Source organism: Electrophorus electricus, chromosome 6, assembly GCF_013358815.1.
Source record: "Electrophorus electricus isolate fEleEle1 chromosome 6, fEleEle1.pri, whole genome shotgun sequence".
In the NCBI taxonomy this organism is placed as follows: Eukaryota; Metazoa; Chordata; class Actinopteri; order Gymnotiformes; family Gymnotidae; genus Electrophorus; species Electrophorus electricus.
In genome coordinates, this window is record NC_049540.1 from 25,127,948 (window position 1) to 25,147,033 (window position 19,086).

The 19,086-nt window shown below is 42.1% G+C and overlaps 4 protein-coding genes across 12 annotated transcripts in view; 2 read left to right on the forward strand and 2 right to left on the reverse strand.

The window, feature by feature from the left end:
- The window catches only part of sptan1 (spectrin alpha, non-erythrocytic 1), a 32,116-nt gene extending 25,170 nt beyond the window's left edge, over positions 1–6,946 (forward strand). For 5 of the 8 annotated variants that reach the window (XM_035527106.1, XM_035527103.1, XM_035527108.1 and 2 more), the window contains 18 exons: positions 3–211; positions 337–457; positions 543–664; positions 778–910; positions 1,041–1,139; positions 1,254–1,413; positions 1,507–1,583; positions 1,697–1,906; positions 2,049–2,345; positions 2,571–2,683; positions 3,144–3,161; positions 3,637–3,699; positions 4,819–4,873; positions 4,966–5,162; positions 5,728–5,781; positions 5,879–6,025; positions 6,157–6,304; positions 6,502–6,946. In XM_035527106.1, the coding sequence (XP_035382999.1) occupies positions 3–211; positions 337–457; positions 543–664; positions 778–910; positions 1,041–1,139; positions 1,254–1,413; positions 1,507–1,583; positions 1,697–1,906; positions 2,049–2,345; positions 2,571–2,683; positions 3,144–3,161; positions 3,637–3,699; positions 4,819–4,873; positions 4,966–5,162; positions 5,728–5,781; positions 5,879–6,025; positions 6,157–6,304; positions 6,502–6,627 (2,349 nt within the window). In that variant the 3' untranslated portion in view covers positions 6,628–6,946. The remainder of the gene's footprint in view (positions 1–2; positions 212–336; positions 458–542; positions 665–777; positions 911–1,040; positions 1,140–1,253; positions 1,414–1,506; positions 1,584–1,696; positions 1,907–2,048; positions 2,346–2,570; positions 2,684–3,143; positions 3,162–3,636; positions 3,700–4,818; positions 4,874–4,965; positions 5,163–5,727; positions 5,782–5,878; positions 6,026–6,156; positions 6,305–6,501) is intronic. The other 3 variants (XM_035527109.1, XM_035527111.1, XM_035527110.1) reach the window with 2 other exon arrangements.
- Positions 6,676–10,041, reverse strand: dync2i2 (dynein 2 intermediate chain 2). The gene is made up of 9 exons (XM_027029412.2): positions 9,646–10,041; positions 9,241–9,501; positions 9,033–9,142; positions 8,800–8,957; positions 8,594–8,703; positions 8,281–8,448; positions 7,903–8,141; positions 7,652–7,809; positions 6,676–7,373 (listed from the first exon to the last, which is right to left on the reverse strand). The coding sequence occupies exons 1-9, from the start codon at positions 9,721–9,723 to the stop codon at positions 7,141–7,143; spliced, it is 1,515 nt and encodes a 504-aa protein (XP_026885213.2). The 5' UTR covers positions 9,724–10,041; the 3' UTR covers positions 6,676–7,140.
- Positions 10,042–10,467: 426 nt separating this feature from the next.
- On the reverse strand, positions 10,468–14,426 carry setb (SET nuclear proto-oncogene b). 2 transcript variants are annotated; one of them, XM_027029425.2, is made up of 8 exons: positions 14,129–14,426; positions 12,941–12,998; positions 12,659–12,801; positions 12,306–12,409; positions 12,098–12,211; positions 11,813–11,983; positions 11,583–11,726; positions 10,468–11,446 (listed from the first exon to the last, which is right to left on the reverse strand). In XM_027029425.2, exons 1-8 carry the CDS (start codon positions 14,199–14,201, stop codon positions 11,426–11,428), a joined length of 828 nt encoding a protein of 275 aa, XP_026885226.1. In that variant the 5' UTR covers positions 14,202–14,426; the 3' UTR covers positions 10,468–11,425. The 2 variants fall into 2 exon arrangements, with proteins under 2 accessions (XP_026885226.1, XP_026885225.1); XM_027029424.2 differs by having other exon boundaries at positions 12,086–12,211.
- Positions 14,427–16,928: 2,502 nt separating this feature from the next.
- The window catches only part of specc1lb (sperm antigen with calponin homology and coiled-coil domains 1-like b), a 23,647-nt gene continuing 21,489 nt past the window's right edge, over positions 16,929–19,086 (forward strand). Inside the window, exon 1 of the mRNA XM_035527540.1 lies at positions 16,929–17,173. The gene's annotated coding sequence lies outside the window, so the exon portion shown is untranslated. The remainder of the gene's footprint in view (positions 17,174–19,086) is intronic.

The following is a 19,086-nucleotide window of genomic DNA, read 5'->3' on the forward strand; positions in this document are numbered from 1 at the left end:
AGGATCGTCTGAAGGACCTGAATGGCCAGGCTGATAGCTTGATGGCCAGCAATGCCTTCGACACCTCTCAGGTCAAGGACAAACGTGATGCTGTCAACGGTCGCTTTAGCAAAATCAAGAGCATGGCAGCCGGACGCCGTGCCAAGCTGAATGAGTCGCACCGTCTGCACCAATTTTTTAGGGACCTGGACGATGAAGAATCTTGGATCAAGTATGTTGTAGGAGTAGTAGTGAAAAATGTTTATTACTGAATCTTGTCTTATTTTAAGTGCCCTTTTCCTTTTCTGCATGTATTTTCTGTATCTAAACACACTTTTATCCGCTGTGCCTTTGTAGAGAGAAGAAGTTGTTGGTGAGCTCGGAGGATTATGGACGTGATTTGACAGGAGTGCAGAATCTGAGGAAGAAGCACAAGAGACTGGAGGCAGAGCTGGGAGCCCATGATCCAGCCATTCAGGTGAGGAGCTGGGCTTCCAGATACTGCTGGTAACGCCAGCTTTGGTCAGACCGTGCGAAGGCTTAATATCCCATGTCATCTTCAGTCTGTGCTGGAAACTGGGAAGAAGCTGTCCGATGACAACACCATAGGGCAGGAGGAGATCCAGCAGAGGTTGGCCCAGTTTGTGGAACATTGGAAGGAGCTGAAGGACCTGGCAGCTGCCAGGTGAGCACCAAAGATCTGTGACCCCTACAGGGTCCATTTACTCCGTCTAGTAATTCAAACAGCATGACTTGAGGGACCTGACTGTATTTTTGCATGTGTGTGCATGCGTGCAGGGGGCAAAGGCTTGAGGAGTCTCTGGAGTATCAGCAGTTTGTGGCGAATGTGGAAGAGGAGGAAGCATGGATCAATGAGAAGCTGAACCTGGTTGGAAGTGAGGACTACGGTGACACGCTGGCGGCCGTGCAGGTATGTGAAGTGGAGCTGTTGCAAACTGCAGTGGATGTAAAGCCTCTGCGTGAAACCCCCTGCAAGGTACAATTCTCATTTGCAAAGTTTTTCTTCTTTAACTCTTTCATACTTGTCTGTTTTATTTCAGGGCTTGCTGAAAAAGCACGAGGCATTTGAAACCGACTTTACTGTGCACAGGGACAGGGTAAATGATGTGTGTGCCAATGGAGATGAGCTCATCAAGAAGGTACACTTCCACCCAGAGCTATTTACTGTTCACTGGCATTCCTTAACACACTAAAGTGTTGTTCTTGACTACACCCATACACTGAAACTGAGCATGACCTCTGGTGGTGCGCAGGAGAACCACCATGTGGACAACATCACAGCCAAGATGAAGGCCCTGCGTGGCAAGGTGTCTGAGCTGGAAAGAGCTGCTGCCCAGCGGAAAGCCAAGCTGGACGAGAACTCCGCTTTCCTGCAGTTCAACTGGAAGGCCGACGTGGTGGAGTCTTGGATCGGTGAGTGGGGTACAGGGCTATCTAGGTCTCTGTATAAAACCACTCTCCTTTCGCAGCTGACCACTGACCTGTGTTTCTTTCCTATCTGGACAGGTGAGAAAGAGAACAGTCTGAAGACCGACGACTATGGTCGTGACCTTTCGTCAGTGCAGACACTGCTCACCAAGCAGGTATGAGTGAGATGCTAAAAAATGCACTGTGTGAGAACAACTTTGAAATGAATGACCTATAAGTTGTTGTATTTTGGTCCCCATGACACTTCTTTTCTCTGCTCGTCACATAGGAAACGTTTGATGCTGGGCTTCAGGCCTTCCAGCAGGAGGGCATCACCAACATCACGGCCCTGAAGGACCAGCTCCTAGCAGCCAAACACGTGCAGTCCAAAGCCATTGAGGCACGCCACGCCACCCTGATGAAACGCTGGAACCAGCTGTTGTCCAACTCGGCTGCTCGAAAGAAGAAGCTGCTTGAGGCTCAGGAGCACTTCAGGAAGGTGAGGAGCACCAGGCTGGAAGCAGTGCTCACGTCTGACTTTGCTGTGTTTTATTATCTGTTCCTATCTATTCACTGGAACATAGTGTTTTGAAATAGGAGGAGAGCGTTTTTGAAACCGACACCTTCGACCCCCTGTTTAGGTGGAGGATTTGTTCCTGACCTTTGCCAAGAAGGCTTCTGCCTTCAACAGCTGGTTTGAAAATGCAGAGGAGGATCTGACTGACCCAGTGAGGTGCAACTCGCTGGAGGAGATCAGGGCGCTGCGGGAGGCCCACGACGCCTTCCGATCCTCACTCAGCTCTGCCGAGGCAGACTTCAACCAGCTGGCCGAGCTGGACCGGCAGATCAAGAGCTACCAGGTGGTGTCCAACCCATACACCTGGTTCACTATGGAGGCCCTGGAGGAGACCTGGAGGAATCTGCAAAAGATAATCAAGGTAAACATTTAGTGATTTGTACTTCATTGTGGAGGTGATGTGGCAGGGATATTTAAGTCGCCGATAACAGAAACGTGCTTACACATACCTGGCCTAAGTAGTGCAGGAGATGTTTGTGTGTGCAGTTGGTCACTTAACATGTTCAGTAGGTTGCCAGCAACCTTAACTACAAACAGTCTGCAAAGCAGACAGCTGCTATATTGAGCCACCCGGTGCGGTTTACAGGAGCGAGAGCTCGAGCTGCAGAAGGAGCAGAGGAGGCAGGAGGAGAACGATAAGCTCAGACAGGAGTTTGCTCAGCATGCAAACGCATTCCACCAGTGGCTGCAGGAGACCAGGTACAAGAACATCAGAGCAGTCTCATCCAAGTAGTACTGCCTTTTTAAGGCTCATAGTGCATGCTTTACATGTTTTGGTCACATGCTGTCAGTTTTACATGTATTTGATTAAGCTTTCAATGTCGACAAATTTCTACTGCTTGCTGTCCAACACCATTTTGTGCACTTTCTTAAAATCTAAGCATGCTAAGCTACGCGGTGTTGTGCGTGTATATCTTGGTGGGTGGGATGACGCATATAAGTCACACGCTTTAAATAGATTTGTGGTCTGTGGGCATTTTATAAGCAGGAACAAACTTTGGTCTAGTGCACCTCCTATTTGTATGTGCTTCTAAGTGGGTGTTGAGTAATGGTGGCCATGTCACTACTGTTTTAACTGTTGTTTGTTTCTCTCCCTCTCTGCTCCACTTCCTGCTCTCTCGCTGCTTCTCCTGATACTTGGGATCACTTTTCTAATCAGGACATATCTTCTGGATGGGTTAATATCACATTTCTTTCAATAACTTTCTGTATTTGTCTGTATGGGGTGTATGTGTTTTGTGTTCAGTGTTTGTCAGAGTGAGGTAAAAGTCTGTATGAAATTGATATGCATTTGTAGAATATCTAAGGCAACCAATGTTTGGTACAAGTTTAGGCCTGATAAATAAAAGAGATGGAGGATAAAGGATGAAAAAGACTTAGCAGAACATTTACTTTTTTGGTGATGCCAAAAGAGAAATTCTAGTAATATTATTGTCTGTGTATGTGTTTTTTTGTTGTTGTGGGTTTTTTTTGGTTTGTTTCCCCCCCCCCCCCCCCCCCCCATGGTCTTATTTATTTATTTATTACATTTTATTTTAGATTTTTTTTTTTAAACATGTATTTATTTTCCTCCCGTACTTTGTTTTCTTAATGTCTCCTTTTGTTTATGCTTTTTTCCTTCCTCTTTCCTTCTCTTCCACCTCTCTAAATAGCATAGCCTATCGCCGGGTTATCCGTATCTATCAGTATGAAGTCGATGATGATCTTTCTGGAAGGTTTAGTTCCTGTTTTTGTGGTTTCCCTGTCTGGTCCCACTCCTCCTTAACCCATATGGTTTGGGTTGTCTCTCAATGCACTTGAGTCTAAAAGCCACCATTTGGGCTCTGTGTGCGCTCACGCTCCTCTACTAACATTCACTGCAATGTGGCCAAGAGGCAGGCTGGTGGACTTTCCCGGCTTCCTAATGCTACAGGCCCAGCTACACTCCAGCATCGTTTTAGAGTGTGTTTAGTTCACTCCCCCTTCCATACTTTTTTTTTTGGTTTTTTTTTTGTGTGTGTTTGTTTGCTTTTGGGGTTTTTTTTGCATCAGATTCAGGGCTGGAAACTGCAGTAAGATTTCCTGAAGACATCTCTACTTTTCCCTGATCTAAATTTGTACTGTTACCCATTTGCATTCATATCCTTTGTAGACAAGTTTTTGTAAAGTCAGATGTATCTAGTCCAGAAACATTTAATTTACTCATGGAGCCATTACATATACGATTAGATAGTACATGTAATTTAAAAATGGAAATGCATTGTGGAAGATCTTTTAACATGAGTGATGAGAAAATGGCAGTTTCTAACCCTGTTGGCAGTTGCCTTAAGATAGCATGATTGCCATAGATCTGAATGGGCTCCATTAGCATGGAGAGAGTGGCTATTCTAAGGGCAATATGGAATGGCTTGTAGTGTGTAACTGACTTTGTGTATGTAAAAATAGGCAAGTCTTGAAGGTTATAACACTACAGGAAGACAGATTTATGACTCGAGTTGTAATATTTGGTATTACTCAGACTTTCTTAGTGATGTCTGGTTTGTGCACAAAGATCATTCACCTATATGATGTTGGTGTGGTAGTTCCATAGTATGCCAACATTAAACCTAACTGTATGAACATTTTGGCATAGAATCCTTTGTTGAAACAATTTCTGCAATTAACAGATAAGAAATATTAAAACTCAGTTATTTTTTGAATGTAAAAAATAAAATTAGGGTGTATTTACAGACTTTTTAGGATTTTCAAAAGAGGAGTGAGTGTGGTGGAGTGAGTGTGGTGTTGTTTCCTGAAAGTGGCATGTTGTGTTCTCGTGCCCCCTCTTGTTCTGCTCTCACTGGTTTGTGTGTGGGCAGGTCGTGTATGGTTGAAGAGTCTGGAACTCTGGAATCGCAGCTGGAGGCCACAAAGGTGAGCGAAAGCCCTGCGGGAGGGTCGCGTTAGCCTGGGGGCGGTTGGCGCGTGCCGTGCTCTGATCTCACCCACCCCCTCTGCCCATACAGCGCAAGCACCAGGAGATCCGCGCCATGCGCAGCCAGCTGAAGAAGATCGAGGACCTGGGCGCAGCCATGGAGGAGGCACTGATCCTGGACAACAAGTACACGGAGCACAGCACGGTGGGGCTGGCCCAGCAGTGGGACCAGCTCGACCAGCTGGGCATGAGGATGCAGCACAACCTAGAGCAGCAGATCCAAGCCAGGTGCACGCACACACGCACACTCACCCACTCCTCTCAGTAGCACAGCGCACTTTCCTGCAGTGTTGCTCATTCATGTTTTTGTGTATGTGGGCAGGAACACTTCATTATAATCAGCATGTTCTTAGACAGGAACCCAGTTTCTGTTCTTTACATCGTGAAATGAACCAATGAGGTTAAAGTGCAGAGTATTTAGCTCTGTCTGATGAGCTGAGTAAGAAGTAGGGACCAAAAGTAACTGAACAGTTAGCTGCTTGGTTGTTTCTTGGGAAGTTGTCTTGCCATTAGTTCATGCACAAGAGGGCAAATAAAAAAATTCCAGAACTGACCATAGAATGTGGCAGTGTTGTCTCAACCTGAGAATTAAACAAGTGAAATAGACCATCATGAGACTGGAAAATCAGAATAAATCAGACACAGCCAGAACCTTAGCTTTGTGGAAAAGAAAAGACCTTAAACACACATTCAAATGTAATGAATTATCAGTCTATTTATCAATGGACTGCATTACATGATACTCTCTGTAGTGAAGTGCTGCTGACTCGATGTTCTGTTATAATCTCTGTAGAAATACCACAGGAGTCACTGAAGAGGCTCTAAAGGAGTTCAGCATGATGTTCAAGTGAGTAAATAAATTAATCGTTTCTTTCTGCAGCCCCCACCCACATTGAACCATTACATGTAACATCACATGTAAATGACCATCGTTTCTGCTGTAGGCACTTTGACAAAGAGAAATCAGGTCGTCTGAATCACCAGGAATTCAAATCGTGCTTGCGCTCCCTGGGCTATGACCTGCCCATGGTGGAGGAAGGAGAACCAGACCCAGAGTTTGAGTCCATCCTAGATACAGTGGATCCCAACAGGTGAGCACACCCCGCCACTGCACCCTACCTCCACCAGTGAGAAACATCCCTCCTCATCCGCCCCCGCAACCTCCATCAGCCCCACACATCAGCCCGCTCAGCTCAGTATCCTCCGTCTCCTGTGTGTGCAGGGATGGCAACGTGTCCTTGCAGGAGTACATGGCTTTCATGATTAGCCGTGAGACGGAGAACGTAAAATCAAGTGAGGAGATCGAGAGCGCATTCCGTGCTCTCAGCGCCGAAAATAAGCCGTACGTCACCAAGGAGGAGCTCTACCAGGTATGCACTACGCGTGCAGTTGCTGACCTACAAAAAAAAAACCTTGAGGGTATTTTTTTTAGCATATCTACAAATTACAAAGCAATAGCTGAAAAAGTGTGGGTCAGATGCACTTTGAGAATTTTTTTTGATAGACATTTGCATTGAATTTGCATTTGCATCTCTCATAAAATGGATTCTCTACCCACCCTGTCCAGAACCTGACCAAGGAGCAAGCAGACTACTGCATTTCCCATATGAAACCCTACCTGGACAGCAAGGGGCGCGAGCTACCGTCAGCCTTCGACTTTGTGGAATTCACTCGCTCGCTTTTCGTCAACTGATCCCCGCCCCCTGCCTGCCAGTGACCAATCGGGATGCGTTTTGCCCTCACAAGGACACACAGCCGAACTGCATGAATCTGATGTTAGAATCTCTATACCACCCTCTATCTGTATCTAGGTATTGCTCTTACTCTTAACTATTTATCTCACACTTCTTTGTGCTTCACTAACACTAGTGTAGTAGACTTGTCTGCATTTTGTGATTGTTTTTCCTGTTTCAGTGCTTCGCTTGATTTTAAGAAACCTATAGAGATAATATGCTGTAACACCACCCGTAATTCTGCAGTGTGAATTAATAAACGCTACTGGTTAGAACTGGTAATGTTGTTTCGTGTGACCTGGAGCACAGAAGTCATATATAGGATATAAATCATAAAAAGAAAGTGACGATTTTTTTTAAATAACCACTTTAAACAGCAACAGAACATTATACATACACACACTTGTATGATTTATGTACTGCTAACCTAAGAGTTTCAAAAATAGACATACAGCAGACTGAAGGCCTGCATCTCATTCTGCCACCTCATTTGCCAGCTGTTCCAGAATGGCAGTCTCTCTTGGGCCCTGTTCTGTTAACTCAGCACTCAGCTGCCAAATGTTAACTGTGCCGTCTGCACTGCCCACCGCCAAGAGCTGCTGGGGGCTGAACTCCAGACAGTATGCTGGCTGGCCTCCAGTCTTCTGATCAATGGTGGCCACTGGCCGGAGTGACTTGTGACCCAAATCGAACACCTGCACCAAGCCTGTGTGAGAATCGGTCACTTCAATGAACAAATGTTTTCTTATTACAGGTGTAAACATGTAGCACCAGGCAGTGCATGTACAGACATTGCAGTTTGTAGAAAATTATTGTGGTGACCCAGAAATACTACAAGACCACTACTGTATAATTACTTATGTATAAAGATTTTTGATGTATTGATTGTACATGAACTATAAGACAATATTACTGTCTTGACCCTAGCATCAGTTAATGTTACTGAAAATACTTTAATTTTGACCAGTTCTCAAAGAGACTCACCTTGTCCAGTGACTGCAGCAAAAACCAGAGGACGAACAGGTGACCAACGCACTCCAAAGACATAAGAATCAGACACTCGCAGAGCTAGCAGTGGTCTGGGTTGCAGTATACTGTGGATATGGGCCAGGCCATCAGTCCCAACACTCACAAACAGGTTCCTGAAGCGAGGAAAGCGCAGCAACAAAATTAGCTCAGGACTTAAGTAAAAGATGTAAACTAGGACTACTTTTTACTTCTCAAACAAAGCTTACCTATGGAATGGAGAGAAGTGAAGCGAATGTATTGGTCCACCTCGTGGCGAGAAAGAAAATTGCGCGGGTGCATGTAGTGTCACGCTTTCGCCATCAGAGGGCACTGCTGCCACCGTCTGACTGCTGAAGGTGCATTTGAGTACCAGGCCCCCCTCTGAGCCGACAAGGAAGGTGTCGGGGTCCCAGGGTGACAGTGTCAGAGAGGTCACTCCTATGTTAATGCCACCTTTAGTCTGTAGCTAAAAAAAACCACACCACAGGATCTATTTCTGTAAATAAGAGCTTCACAGTTAATTCAAGTTAACCTAGGTAATTTATATTGGTAATAAAACATGAGGCTTCATCAAGTAGACTGTTTAATGTAACACAACCACAAACCTTGCTGAATGCAGTGGTCTGAGGAAGCTGCTGACTGACAAGAGCATAAGCAGAATTTAAGGTTAGTTTGCCCTCCACTCCATCTAAGCTCCACAGTAGGACTCTGCCTCCTGAGCAAGCACTCAGAACAATCAGGTGTCCTCTGTGAGCCACAGGAACCCATTTCACCTACACACACATACACAGAGGTATCATTCCATGGAATATGAGCCATCCAATGTTATTACAACTGCCTGAGTGGCAGCAGTTTTATTTAACACCATTATGGTTCATATTTAAATGATAAAGAGCTATTTGAAAAAGAGGTGAGTACCTCATATACTGGCTCTCTGTGTGCATCTGGGGACATCCCTGTTTGTGCTAAAACAGGGTCCTGAGTGCGACTTGTATCCCAGATGATCAGGTCTCCATTGTAGAGCCCTCCTGATGAGTGATAAAACAGAAAAGTGCAGATCTTTTTGCATAATCCAAAACTTAATTCATGAGCCTCCTTTCTAAGCAAAATAATCTCATAATCACCAGCAATAAGAGATGGCCTCTTGGGATGGAAGGATACACACATGACAGGTGTTGCAACATCCATGACCATGTCAGGCTGGTTTGGATTCAGGTTTCTACGGTCCAGGTTCCATGTGCACACACATGAGCTCTCAGTGCTCCAGTCTCCATCGTCAACACTAACAAGCATTGATTAGAGTGAGTGATGGCAAACTGTCCTGAATATGGACCAAGTTGGGCAGAGAGCATCTTACCGGCCGAACGCACAGGCTATGACAGAACCAGTGCAGTTCCAAGACACACTGGTAACTTGCAGACCCTTTTTTCTTGCATCAGGATACCCAAGACAGTATAAGCATAACACCTGCATACACACACATACACACAAATGATCAGAACAACGTGATTCATGCGTTTAGGCAAGCTGACTTCCACAAATGTATTACAATGTCAGGTTCTAACCGTCTGATTCTGATCGGCCCAGTTCACTTCAAATCCATCAAAAGCATGGCTCTTGGCGTTCTTCACCAGCTCCTCGATCACCATATCTTCCACACGGCACAAGAAATCCTTCAAACCGGGCAAGTCAGATGAGAGGTCGCGGTCGAGCAGGAATGGATCTGCGAGGCATTCATGAGGATCTGTCTGTGTGCCATTTTCCGAAAAAAATTTGGCCTGCGTTTCAACTTCGGCGGTATGAACCTGGTTCGTTTGACAGATTTTCTGAAAAAGGAGGTGATTGCCAGATACCACATTAACAGCATTATTTCACACAATTTTTCACTACGAGAACATCTGTAACCATCCTATTACCTATCAAAGCAAGTTAATCCTAACATTAGAGTAACTAAAGCTAACTTTACGTACCGAATCGTGTGCCTGTGGGTGAGTCTTTTTCCACGATGTTTGTAGACCAACAACATCAAGCGATTCATCCATAAACATTTTTGTCAAACTGGAGCAGAAAGAATCCCCTCCTAGATTATCAGGGCTTCATGTTATGCTAGCGTTAAGTAGCGTAAGCTAACGAAGCTAATGCTAGGTACCTTATCTTAGCGTTAGATAGCAGTCCGATGTCTTACAAAGTAGTTCTCCCTGTTCTTTACTTTTTCTGCAATGATTAGGCAGTAACAATTAGGACTTTGAGTATCATATGTAGTAATTACATGTAATATTTGTACTATTATATTCTATTATACATTATTTGTACTATTAATTATATTCAGGCCCTTCACGGCCATTGCGTCTATTACCATGGTTACTCCTGCCCGCTCATCTTTCCCCCCTTGGTTATTTTCACTTGCAAACCCAAGTGTTTTTTTTTTTTTTAATTTGGAAATGGCGTAAATAGTGGATTTTTAACTTATGCCAGTTTTTACAGTAATTATATCTGACATTCTTTGGAAGGGAAAAACTCTGGAAGAAGATGGAAAAACTAGTGGAAATTCCTAGGGGTAGACCTTTATCTCGCTGGCTTTCTGAGCTTACTAGATCGGAAGTTAATTACTCTTATCATTTGCGTACTTACAGCACCGATGGAAATGTTTCTACAGAATTAGTCATTGGGACCATGAATAATACCGTTTGCACTTTTTTGAAAATATAATGCCAAACGTACATTAAAATATTCTGTTTAATCCCCCAGAAAACCGTCATGCAACAGATTGAAAATTAAAGCAGACTCTGGTCTTATACACTACTGTTTGGTCAGCAATAGTTTACTTTTATTTTAGGAAACACACACCTTAACGTTTCCAAAAACTTTGGAATTGAAGAAAAGGTGGATAAAAAGACCCAAATGTACATTACTTGTAAGATTCTACATTTTATTTTCTCTCATTTAAATAATTCCTTAATTAGCCAAGCTCAAAATTACAAGAGGAAGTTTTTTTATGTTTTATTTTTATTAAAAATGTAATTTCAAACCTCATGGGTGTCTGTAAAACATTACAATGAAAATTCAATCAACATAAACCCAAATGTTGATGTGTCAAATACCCACTTGCCCCACCCAACCCCATTTAACTGCCTACAATAATAACGGTCATACCCTGATATTGACCCCAAACATTTACAAGAGGTGACAAGAACAAGCTGGTGCTTTCCATTTGTCCAATAAATCACATAGGAAAAACAGTGTCAACTCTTTGGGGCCCACCCCTGCATTAAAGAAAATACGCATGAAGAAAAAGAGGAAAAGTGGCTAGGTATGTATGCTATGATTAGGTCATCACTGCACCAGGGCTTATTATTTCAATTCACAACCATTCACAGGAAAAAAAAAAAGAAAAAAAAAAAAGAAAAAAAAGTATTTATATACTTTTATATAAATTGCTATTTACTTCAGTTTAGTCTACAGAGGATGACGTGCAGGTTGTTAATAACTTGTATTTGTCTTTGGAGATGGTGTAATAGTTGATGACGCAAGAGGCTTCAGCAACGAGATGCCACTAGTTTTCCAATGCAGGTATATCCAGGGAATTAACTCGTATTAGACATGGTAAGGACAGGAGAGGCTTCAGTAGAACAGAAGACGGAGCACAAAAATAAAAAACAAAAACAAAGCTTTTTGCTCCCTCGGGTTGGAGGATGACTTCAAAAGGAAAGAACGGGTATGGAGGTTGTAGGAATATGTCCTTATTAGATTTTAGTCCTCCTCCCCATCATCCTGTGGGTAAAAAAAAAAAGGGGGGGGGGGTTACAACTCAATTGACCACAAGTTAAACGTACTAAAACTCAATCAAATTGCACAATGCATCTGTTCCAAAGCAGTGAATTCCCACCCACACCTCAAGACAACTTACCTCCCCATCCTCTCCCTCATCTTCCTCTTCATCTTCCTCACCTTCCTCTTCATCCCCCTCCTCATCAATGTCTTCCAATCCTTCCTCCTCTTCCTCCTCATCCTCATCTTCACCCTCTCCTTCCTCGTCATCCATGTCCGGGACCTGGGAAGTTGGGTTGAATCATTGGACCATTTACATCACTACTCATCTTCATTCATATGTAGCAACTGCCATCATTAGAGCCATACCAGGTAGTACTGAAGAGGATTTGGCCAGATGTCATCCTTGATGACTTCACCAAGTTCATCAGCCCCTGCGTCAGAGTGGTCGGTGAACCAGGTGAAGAAACTCTCTGGCTCCTCATGTTGCCTCTTTTTTCCTGCCTTGTTCTGAGTCTGCCCAGCACGCTTTGTCAGATCCTGAGGTTTCATAGGCATATCAACACATTATATGAAGCAGTGCACTTCCACTTCAACTCCAGAAGAGATGTAATGTGTCAAAGTAATATCCTTCTCACTCACACAAATACCAACCTTTCCGGCCTTCCATTTAATTTCAGTAGATTTTGAGGAAGGGTCACCACTCTCATTTAAATGAAATTCTTTTGAGAGGACTTTGTTTTCAAAGTATGGATTTTCATCAAAGTACTGAAAAAAAAGAAAAAAGAGACATTAGCTCTCATATTCCCAACCTTATTTTACAAGTCAACTTCACTTAAGCAAAAGAAGTTTCACTACTTACAAAATCTATTCTGTAACCTGACTTAATGTCCTCAAACTCTGTGACCTCCACCCTGGTCAGGTAATGAAGTGCTTCCTCATCCTCCTCACCAAGCAAGGCCGACACTAAACCAAAGATCATGAGTTACAATCTGGGATTAACAAATTATAATGCATAGAACACCATAAAAGAATAAAATAGCTTAATGATTTTTAAAATGTGCCAACTCTTCTGCATTGCATCACAACAGTAACAGTTAAAAGAATGATTCTACACAGCATACAGAACATATCCAACATCATTACACCTATGAGTGAATAAATCGCCCCGTCTTGAAATACCACATATAAAATGCTCAAATTGCATCACATTACCTTGTGGATGGTTGACGAATGTTGTGACCCAGAAGTTCGGAATTTTGGCTATGAGTTCTGATCGCTTCTGGAAGAATGGCTGACGTAGCTTGTTGTATTTCTGCTCTACTTTTAAAATTTCCTCACTTGCTTGTTCATTCAATCTAAAGGGACACACAAGTATCCACATGTATTTGAAATTACAACAAGTTAATCAAAGCAAAATGTACATACTGTAAAAGGCAACTGGCAAAGAAAACATGCAGCTAAAACAGCAAAAGAAGCGAAGAAGCTGTACATTACCTGTCAATTTCGTTCTGTACTTCATCGATGTGTTCAATAGCTTCCTGCTGTTCTTTTTCTAAAAACAAAGTAATATAAATGCAAAATAAAAACATACAAAGGGGCGGGTTAAACATCTGATCCCCCCCCTCATTAATTAGTCATGACGGAGACCAATTTGCGGGGGAGCCCCTGCTTTTCGTGTACCGCCTAAACACAGCTGACTTACTCGCTTAGCTAGGTCGCCGGCTGGCTAGCCCTACATCTAGGTGTCGGACACGAACGATAGCGAATGTAAACACGCAAGGCAGTATCGAATAACCTCCCCCCTCCCCCGTACTCCACACACTAGATAACGGAAAACGAGACGAGTGCAACAAGAAAATCTAAAAAGGCGATACAATGAAATGCATTTACGATAATTTCGAATCTATAAAGTCGCCCCTCTCTCTCCGAGAAATTGTTTCCTGCTACTACACAGGGCCGCGTGGTTTGAATGAACGAGGCCACACGCTGGGCATTCCGCCTGCGCCCAAACTAGCTAACCTAGCCAGCCAGCCAGACAACGCTACGAACACCATCTATTAAAACGCTACCGAGTCAAATGACAAACGTCCAAAGGGCGAGTGCTAAGTGGCAATTAAATCTACGAATGAACCCCTAAAAACAGTCTATTCAACAAGTATGGACGGCTAATCTTGCCAGTAGACACACACACACACAATCAGTCGTGATGGCGGGGAGACACAATAACGCGATAGCTTACTAGCACGCTAGCTACCAGGCGAACATAGAGCCTATTTACCATTTAGTTACGCACGCATTTCAATAACATATACGCTTTACAAGAAACAGATACGTGTGGTGATATTATCGAATTCACACAGTTTCATAAGATGTGAGGGTTATCCATAAATAAGTGCTAAACGTCGTCTGTAATGAACATGCGTGGCACAATAAGCTGTACTGAGCAGGGAACATGGCCTCCTCATGTAGCTTAGCTAGCAAGTCAATGCTGCAGTCTTGCAACACCTCCCGTAGCTGGTCAAGTTAGTCCACCGACGTGTACAACACCTTAGGTTGCAATTAACAGGGGCTTTGAATAGTACATGTATACATATTAGTTCCTTAAAAACTGAAATCTGTTGTATACTGACAAAGATAAAAGTAAGTGAAAATGGCGGTGCTTAGGAGGCCGCCATTACTTACCCGAGGTCTCGTCCGCTCCGTCATGATTTGAGTTCTGCTCCTTTCTACTGACTTTCGCCGCTGATGCCGACATGATTTTTTTGTTTTTTCGATGGCGGACTACGTCGAACTCCACAGAAATGTATTCCAAAATAACTCGGAAGTCTCCCCTGTGGAAGAGGGAAAAAAAACTTGGTTCTACCTTTGTCAGAGAAGTGCGAATAAAAAAAAAGCCTGTGTCGCGCTCCCCTACAGCACAGGACGAGAAGCCTTATTACACTACTCGCGCCACCACCGCTGCGCTCGAGCTCACTCACGCGCCCGCCGCTCTTTGAGAACGCGCTTTAGGAGCGAGGACTTGAACGCAGCCCCGCCCCCCCGGGGGGCGGAGACGGCTTACCCACGACGCCGCTCGCTCCCGTCGCTGCTCGCTGATTGGGCGGATGAAAGGTGACTCGTTGAACAGGGGAAGTTGGCTCTTTTGAGGAGATTTTATTCATTTGGTTAACGTGTGATAATAAAGTTAAAGGAATACACCTATTTCGAAAAATAAATAGCTAGCCTGCACCAACTGACGTACGCTAACTTGATTGTGTGGCTAGCCAACTTTTAAAGATGCGCACAGCGATTTTATAACAGTCTCGTTACGCCATTTTATTTACCATTAAACTAACACAACAAAAATAGGCTAGCGTTCAAATGAATGTGGAGATCTGCGGAAAAGAGGTGGGACTGAATCCCCTTAACACTCAACAACCAATATAAAGAAAACCAAAGAAACATAAGCTATTTTAAAGCTATAATAATCGATTTTTTTACACCACCATTATAAAACAATAGAATTAGGAAATTTGTTGATTCCTGATGAAGTGAGCCCTCCGATTATTAAGAAATAATATGAAGGAATAATAATATAATTATTGTAAACAAAACTGCCTCGCCTACTTTTCCTTAAGTTGTAGGTGGTCTGGGGTGTGTGTAATTAACTAAAAATAAATAATATGTGGAAGGACAAAAAAAACCCAAAACAAAAAAAAAAACAAAAAACCCGGCAATACACATCAATCAAAAAGCAAAATCCCAGTTTTCAATAATGAAATACTGTACAAGTAAAGGACCTATAGTAGCAATGCACAGCTCAAACCACATCATCAGGATTCTTGATGGCAAGACCATGGTGGGTCTGATCAGCAGGAACAACAAATCAACATACAGAGCGGAGGTACAGAAACTAACAGACTGGTGCAGAGAAAACAACCTGTCTCTAAATGTGGACAAAAGAAAAGAGATAGTTATTGACTTCAGGAAGGTAAGTGATCGCTCTCTGCTCAACACTGGTTGCCCTTTGTGGAAATATCTATGAGAACCAAGTTCACCTAGAGAAGAACTTCACCTGGACCCACAACACCAGCTGGTTTGGCTCTCTCTACCCACCATCACCTACATCTACATCACACACTGCATCTGCAAAGCCTCCATGATTGTGGATGATTCCACACACCAGTTACATGAACTCTTCTCTCTACTCCCATCTTGAAAAAGGTACTGAAGCTGTGCAACAGTTCCTTTGTCCAAGCCATCAGACTCCTCAGTTCCCAGAGACTGACCTAATCATACACACACACACACACACACACACACACACACACACACACACACACAGAGACACACACACACACACACACACACACACACTTAAACTTAAGCTGATACCATCTTACTCTCTTGCTTTTTCTGCACATCTTCTAAGAATACAATATTCAACACATTTTGTATTCGATGTAATACTATTGTTTCCTTACATAGCTGTACTGGCTGCTACTTCAGTGACTGCTGTGTTTCTATATGCAATAAGCATAGCTGCTATATTATTATTTATCATAATATGTTACAGTTTTTGCACATCCACTCACTTCACTCAGTGCTGTGTACTGGTTGGTGTTGCCCTATATGTTACTGTGATTATTGGTTCTTTATTTTGTATTTATTGTTGTTTGCAGTTGTGTTTTTTGTGTTGCACCATGGTCCTGGAGGAAGGTTATTCCATTTCACTGTACAGTATAAAGCTGGAATGACAATAAAAGCATCTTGAGTCTTAATTCTGAGCTTCATTACAATGCTTTAGAAAGACAGAAATTTTCTGACATGGTAGAGGCTGTATGGCTTCCGATATGAACATGTCAACATTGTCATATGCCTTATTCAGTAAAAATGTAACATTATAAAAAATCAGGCAATATATAAAGTATGTATAGTTTGCTGACTAACATATTCTTTTTATCAAAAGAAGACTGTAACTTCAGAAAATGCCCAGTTCTAGTCTTTACATGAATATACTTTCATATCAACCAAGGCTCAAAGAACTTAAATAGTTGCTGCAAAAGTATTTTTCTATTGCATTATTTTTCAAGCATTTTTTAAATTTACCATTTCCTATAAAAAGGAAATTTACATAATATGCTAGTTCTAGAATCTAAAATGTAAAAAAAATAAGTAAATAAAATAAATAAACGTTTTTCGTTCTTAAAATTCTGCAAAATATATACAAGACTGTCTATTAATAATAGACTTTTTGTTTAGTTATTTATCTTTTACAAATTCACTGATGCTATGTTGTTTTTGCAACTAAATCCAGAAGCGATTTTTAATGTCATGGTTCCATATTTTTAAATCGAATTATTTAATTTAGATAATGCAGCCAACAAAATTATATTCAACACGCCATAGTTCGCCGTGAGACCTTTGTTTTGAAATTTTTTTTTTTCACCATCGAGAGGAACTCTTACTATCTCTAGCTTCACTGAAAATACTCAGGCTTGGCTGGACGATTGTATGAGTCCGTCCCGCACCAGTCTGGGACGGCGAAGTAAATAGTTTATGGTATATCGTTTCATTTTTTCTTTATTTTTATTTTTATCAGACAGAGGGTGCCTTAGTTTTCTCGATTTAAAAGAGCTATTGGTGTGTCAGGTTTTTTTGTGGTAGTTGCTTCATCATAGCTAGCTGACCTACCTCCCAGAAGCTGGAACATCATACAAAGTCTTCGGAAGAAAGAACTCCTGAAAGGTAAAAATTAGGCATCAGGTCGCTTCAAGCCTTTGGAGATAGCGTTGGCTATTCCTTTTAATAGTTCTCTAGCTTGACTGTAAATGACGTGCGATATCGTTAAAGTACAGTTTAGGCCTAAATACACCGTTATAAACTCAACAAAAGGAACACTGTTGCTGTGTATCCTTGGGGAATTAGCTGTCTATTTTGAACATTTCAAAACCACATCATGAAACCAAACCAAAAGACAAAAACGCACACAAAACTCTGTAATCTGTTTGACGAGCTTCCGTTTTGGTTATCACTGTCAGAATTAATTCCTGCATTACAGCTTTCAGCTATTCACCTCAGTCATTTCAGGCACGGACATCAAGAACGCTATTCCTTTTCTTTATTTCTGCACTGGGCAGAATATTTTCAGCTCTGCCGTGGTGGCGTTTACTGTAGCCTAAATGCAGGCATAAACGGGGGTCCAAAATATAACGTGAAACAAACTTTTTAGTGCACTAATTGGTATTTTCCAAAGTCGGAATCTTTCTCATATTGAGTATTTATGAGATACCAAATTATTGTTTCACTTCACTCAGCTGACGTCTAGAAGGTAAGCACATATCACGGGCTACTTTCATCTCAAGCCCGCGATTATTTCTAACTAGAATGGATTTTCGGATTTTGCAGTAAGTGATTCGTTTTCCAGTATAACATTCTGAAGTTTTCTGAGTAATGCATGCCTGTGAGAATTTGATCTCATAGTAAGCTATTCTAGTAGTTTAGCTATTGTTTTTTTTTTTTTGTTTTGTTTTTTTTTTAACAGCCTGTCTACACGTTCCTTAGTATCACTATCCCCACAAGTACCCTCAGCTTTTTGCAGTACATTATGTTGGAACATAGTGCATTGCTTATTATGTAAACTTATGATAGATCTGTCAGAATGACAGAAAGTATTTTGAATTCAAATTGAAACAAGTGCTGAAATCCCTGCAGAAAGAGTATGTAGGTTTATCTGCAGTGCACTTGCTAGCAGGGATGTCGGCCAGGATAAGCTTTGGTAATCACTCTAGTCCTACTGCATCAGGCAAGAGTTCATGTTGTTTCCACCAGGTATATGTACTTGCAGTGTGAAATGTAAGTTTGTTTCAGGTGCCATTGCTTTTCTAAGGCTCACATTCGTCACCTTTTTTTTTTTTTTTTTTTTTTTTTTAGATCTTTTTGCTGTTTATCCTTGGGATGTCTATGGTAAAGACTCTGTGGTTATAAGCTCACTTTAAATATATATTTACCTACCACCAGACTCAGTGGGTTAGCTAATCAACTAGACTGAGATACTGACTCATTTATATATATTTTGATCAGTCTCGCTCATGTGCATACATATGCTGCTAGAGCACATTTTAACAGCTCTCGGAGGAATGGCCTCAATGAATTGAAGCACAGAATTTTCTTTGCTCTCCTTTCAGTGGGCCTTTGTAGGATTTTGGTCATTTCACATGACAGGAAAGCCTCTCCACGGTAGAGAACAAGATGATCATTGAGCCCCAGCTTTAAATATATATTGCATCAACGCTAGTAGGGGATTCGTGCTAGTAGCACCTTCCTAGGTTCACGTTGCTTTCCTGTCTTTCCTAGCAATAAATCGGTGAATATACTGCATATTGTGTTTGAGTGAATGTGTGTAAGTATGTCTTCTGTCTTTTTAATTGAAAGATTCGGTCTGCAGACTTTCTTAGGTGGTTTTTAGTAGTCCTGGTGAAATAATATGTTGATGTGCATGCAAAGAAATAGAATCCAGTAAGTACTTGGTCATATGTATAAAATCTGACACAGATGGAATATAGAATTAGCACACGGGTGGAGCAGTTAAAATTCAGTAAGTCGGTGTGAAGTTTCTAACATTTTTATCCTTGGAGATGGTGCTCCAGCCTAATTTGACT

Coding starts and splice junctions, on each gene's coding strand:
- dync2i2 (XM_027029412.2), bottom strand. CDS start 9,723: ATGTTTATGGATGAATCGCTTGATGTTGTTGGTCTACAAACATCGTGG. Junction 8,704..8,799: donor GAGGCCATCTCTTATTGCTG/GTGATTATGAGA, acceptor ATCACTCATCAG/GAGGGCTCTACAATGGAGAC. Junction 8,449..8,593: donor ACAGAGAGCCAGTATATGAG/GTACTCACCTCT, acceptor ATGTGTGTGTAG/GTGAAATGGGTTCCTGTGGC.
- setb (XM_027029424.2), bottom strand. CDS start 14,201: ATGTCGGCATCAGCGGCGAAAGTCAGTAGAAAGGAGCAGAACTCAAAT. Junction 12,212..12,305: donor CAGGTTACAGAATAGATTTT/GTAAGTAGTGAA, acceptor CTTTTTTTTCAG/TACTTTGATGAAAATCCATA. Junction 11,984..12,085: donor CCGGAAAGGTTGGTATTTGT/GTGAGTGAGAAG, acceptor ATGAAACCTCAG/GATCTGACAAAGCGTGCTGG.